This window comes from Lipotes vexillifer, unplaced genomic scaffold, assembly GCF_000442215.2.
Source record: "Lipotes vexillifer unplaced genomic scaffold, Lipotes_vexillifer_v1.1 scaffold382, whole genome shotgun sequence".
Classification (NCBI taxonomy): domain Eukaryota; kingdom Metazoa; phylum Chordata; class Mammalia; order Artiodactyla; family Lipotidae; genus Lipotes; species Lipotes vexillifer.
This window is the reverse complement of record NW_006780611.1, coordinates 3976430-3980960: the sequence shown is the minus strand read 5'-3', so window position 1 is coordinate 3980960 and position 4531 is coordinate 3976430. Positions and strand designations below refer to the sequence as shown.

At 64.5% G+C, this 4531-nt stretch overlaps 1 protein-coding gene across 2 annotated transcripts in view; it reads right to left on the bottom strand.

Moving 5' to 3' along the window:
* WNT7B (Wnt family member 7B) overlaps positions 1 to 4531 on the bottom strand; it is a 52025-nt gene that overhangs the window by 46433 nt on the left and 1061 nt on the right. The window contains exon 1 of one of the 2 annotated variants that reach the window (XM_007453907.1): positions 968 to 1170. The exons of the other annotated variant lie outside the window; for it this stretch is intronic. Coding sequence (XP_007453969.1) covers positions 968 to 1050 — 83 coding nt within the window. The 5' untranslated portion in view covers positions 1051 to 1170. Of the gene's footprint in view, positions 1 to 967; positions 1171 to 4531 lie in introns of those variants that run through there. 2 annotated transcript variants of the gene reach the window in all.

Below are 4531 nucleotides of genomic sequence, written 5' to 3'. Positions count from 1 at the left end.
AGGGTAGGGAAGGGGGAGGGTAGGGAAGCTGGAGGGTAGGGAAGGTGGAGGGTAGGGAAGCTGGGGGGGAGGGGAGGGGGAGGGGAGGGGAGGGGGAGAACTGGCTCTGAGGTTTAATCAGTAGCATCCAGCTTAAATTCCCCCAAACGGCGGTTCCATAAATCAAACGTCTTTTTAAATCGGAGGCCAGAGCATATGCGTCCCATTAGGAATCCGGCGAAGCCACCGCTGCGCCGACGCGCCCCTCGGCTCCCTGGGCCCGGACGGGCCCTGCCGGGAGCTTCCCGGAGCCCGGCGGGCGCTGCCCGGCCCGACGCACCAGCGCCCCACGCTCCTCGCACTGCCTTGGCCGGCCGCACGCGCTCACTGCGCGCCCCCCTCGTCCCGGACGAGGAGTCGGCCGCGGCGAGGGTCGGGCCGCTCGGCGCGGCGGGAAGCCGCGCGAAACCACGGCAACCTCGGAGGACAGCTTGGGTGCTGTCTGGTGGGACGCGGCGTGCACGTGTGTGCCAGTGTGTACGCGGGGGAGCGGATGTGTGCGTTCCGCTCTCTCGAGTGTGGCACGGCCGTGCGGGCAGCGTGTATTTATATAGGGAGGGGGATCCCGTTGGTCCAGGATTCGGCTGGGAGGCGCAGGGTATCTCCGCGCTACTCGCGCGCCCTCCGGCCCTCGCGCTCCGTGCGCGCAGCCAGGTCTACAGGGGCCGTCAGGCCTCTAGCGGGCCACCCTTTCCCTGACCTCAAAGCCAGAACTTCTCACTGCCTCAGCCGCCCCCCAACTGCTCAACTCTGGCGGCTTGGGCCGCGGCTAGAAGACCCATAGTACCCCCGCCCCCGCGCGCGCCGGGCACCCGGCGCCCCGCCCAGGGACCTCACTGCCGCGTTCCCTGCTCACCCAGTTCCAGTGCTGGAGCCCAGGGAGGGGGGCCCTCACCCGCCCACCCGGCGTGTGACCCGCGGCACTCACAGGTAGCTGCCGCTGGACAGGATGAGAAAGATCTGCGGGCAATAGACGGAGAGGAGCGCGCTGCGCGGCGACAGCAGGAGCATGATGGGCCGGCGCTCCTGGCGGGGCTGCGCAGGCCCCGCGGGCAGAGCGCGTGGGCCAGCTGAGGCCGGGGTCTCCGCGGCCCTCCCCAGGTAGGGCGGCGGAACGCGGCGCTAGGGACCCGAGCGCGCGGGCCCCGGCGCAGCGGTCGCCTGTGCCCCGCCTCCAGGGCCGCGCATCTCGCTGGGGCTGGGGCTGCGGCGGGCGCTGGGGCTGGAGTGCCGGGAGGCGAGCGGGCAGTGGGCAGCGAGTGCGCCTCGGCCGCCGTCTGGCCCTCCGTCCGTCGATCGGTCGGAACCAGCTCTGTCGCTCGCTCTGGCTCACGTCTTCAAGTCTCCTGAGGCGCGCGGCTGCCATTGGACGGGCCACCCCTACATCCGCCTCCTCCGCGGGCGGGTTTTTTAAAGGGGAGGCTGACCGAAGCGTGCGGCGGGAGCCGCCTCCAGGGCTTGCCCAAACCGCCTTGGCTCGGACAATCCCCCCAACCACCAACTTCAGCCAGCCACACGGCTCTGGCCCGCTCTGGAGGGTGCACCTGGGGGAGGCACCGCGGGAGAACCGCGCGGGGGCGTGCGCTTCTCCTGGGTGTTGTGCTCGGCAATGTGTGCTCCTGTGTGCGTGCACGTGCCTGCATGTGCCTGCGCGTGACTGCGGGAGCGTGGGCGCGTCTGTGAGCCCGCAGGTGTGTGCGCCCAAATGCACTGTGTTCGCTGCGCCTCTGCCTGCGTGCGCCCCTGGGTTTGGTGAGACTGGCTGTGGGTCGCATGCACTCACTGCCATGGCCAACCAGGCCCAGCGTGGTAGGTCTCAGCAGTGCCCCAGCGCGCCGGCGTCTCTGCAGGGTCCTGCCTCTGAGTCTCTTTGGACAGGCTGCGCACTTGTTGGAGACCCCCCAACAAGTGCATAGAGGCCCCCAACTCTGGCTTCCCCCACCTCATTTCTTCTACTCTCCTCTGAGGGGTTGGCTGGGATAGGTGTGGGGCGGAGCACACCCACAAGAACACACTTCCCTGAACAATCCTCCTTCCAGTGATCTTTTTAAAGCCCAAAGCACAAGGCTTTGAGTCCCACCTCCTATTGTCCGCCAAGCCAGGCTACATATGAATGTCTCTCTAGATGCAGTGTAGATCCCTTAAGCAGGAGTTAAGGCACAAAGAGGGAAGGTGACAGGACAGGAGAGGTCTGTGCAATATGGCCAGGGGCCCCAGAGGGAGTGCATTTCCTGGCTTCTAGACCTGGCATGGAGACTTGGCCCCAGCATCCAGGAGGAGGGGGCCGCCTCCCCTACCTTCACCCCTCTGGGCCCTTCTGCCTCTCCTGAACCCCAAGAGCAGGAGGCAGTCGTGGAGCAAGGCTCATCCTGCGGCTTCATGACCCCAGCTCCAGTGGGCAGAGGGTACCCAGACTCCAGATGGTTCCTCGCGGCCACGGCTCGGCCTCCTCCAGGGCTGCAGCTTGGAGGCTGCTCAGTTCCAAAGTGAGGAACTGTGCCTCCTCAAAGCCATGCGTTTTGAAACCGCCCCAATCCAAGGTGCATTTGCTCTTGAAGCCCCGATCCGCAAGAAGGTTTCAAGGGCTGAGTTCTCCGTTCCTGCCGGCCCAGGGCTCCCCCAGAGGCGGCACATCTGCACTGGCACCCGGGCTGAGGGGCATGTGTGTATGGGGGCTGCACGTGTAGACGTGGGGGTGAGGGAAGCTGCTCCTGAACATTCATAATCATGGGGGTATGGGCGGGGGGAGGGGGCTATGATCACGGAAGAGTCCCGCAATACATACAATCTCAAGATATTTCCTTGGAACTTTTATGATCCTAAAATCCCATCTCCTGGGATTCCTCAGGGCCCTGGAATACACTATCTGGAGGAGTCCCCAGGTGCCTGCAGCGGCTGTGATATCATTACCAATAAGAAAAGGTCGACTTTACTGGGATGCCCCCAGATCAAAGGCCCTCAGGATTAACCTTCCCAGCAGCCAGTGAAGGAGGTGCTACTGTTACCCCATTTTTCAGACGAGGGAAGGTGGGCTGGGAAGTTGATGAGCTCGCCCAAAGCCACCCAGGGAGGACTGAGGGGGAGGTTGGATCCCCAAGCCTTGTCCTTAGGCACTGGGCTTCCAAGTCATTTAACCCCTTAGGTCACATCTGGCCCAGCTGCCCCTTCTCCCCACCTTGTGTAGCCAAGGTGGCTTGCAAAGAAAGCAGGCCCCTTCACTCCAGTACAGGCACCACCAATGTGGTGGTGACAGGGGCTGAGTCCCCTGAGTCCCCTCCCCTCCCCTTCCCTCTCTGTGGCAGGTCCCAGGCTGACTCTCTGGCTTTCCTGGATGTAATTCCACAGGGGTGTTTGGAGGCCACATCTTCTCTCCCCCTAGGACTGGGAGAATATATGTTTTAGGGGGCACGCCAGGTTAGGAGTCCCCCCTCCAGGGCTCCTTGGTGGGGCAGAGGACAGAAAGGCTCAGCGAGCTCTGGTTCGCTGTCTCACGCACTCCCAGAGAGGCTGGCACAGGTGCCTGGGCACACGGGCTGGGTCTCACTCACTGGGTTCTCTCTACTCAGACACTGGCCACCATCCTGTTCAGAATGGCCAGAGCTGCGGTCCCATTTACAGAGGGGAACGAGGAGGTTCAGGAAGGATAGGCAAGGGGGAACCTGCCCGAGCTGACATCCACCTCGAGCCCTGGCCCCAGTCCTGGGAGCCCAGGCCGGGCACCGCCTTCAGCTCCTTCCACAGTCCCGGGCTGGGGAGGTGGGGGTGTTCCTGCAGCGGGGGGAAGGGGTGCTTGCAGATGACTCCTGTTGAGGAGCTGGTGTTAGGCAGAGCAGTCAGAGGCGGACGTCCCAGCTCTGCCGCTTACCCTTGTGCACAGTGACTTGGCCTCCCTTGTTCCATCGCCTCCTAGTCCTTCAAAGGGGAAGAGTAAAGGCACTCACCTCCACGGCTGCCAGAAGGTGGCAAGGCCTCAGTGCTGAGAGCCAGGCAGCACAAGGCAAGCCTCATTAGGGGGTGCCTATTACATTAGGCGGCACAGGGGGAGTAACTGCAGGGGCTCCTGGAGGGTCCGGAAAACAGTGCCTCCCTCCCCACCCCCACCCCCCAGCACACTCAACACACTGCACCCTTACCTCCCATAAACACACACCCAGGGACACAGCCTACAACAGACCCACAATAAACAGTGCCACCAGCAGCCGCAGACACGCCCGCCCAGGCCTGCAGAGCTGAGGCTAGGACAGGGAGCTTCCAGCCCTGCCTGTGCGGCCGCTGGCCTCAATCCCTGCCGGCCCTGGGCCTCAGTTTCTCCATCTGTAAAATGGCGGAGGAGGCGCTGGACGGAGAGGCAACGGATGACATTACTCCCAGGGCTGCTTCTAGCTCTCCGCCTGGGAGGCCGCGGTTCGGCCGGCGGCACCGGCGCCGGTCCGCCCCCGGGGCTGTTCACCGGCTTTGCCCGCGGCCGGGACCGGGCCTGCCTTCGCCCCCC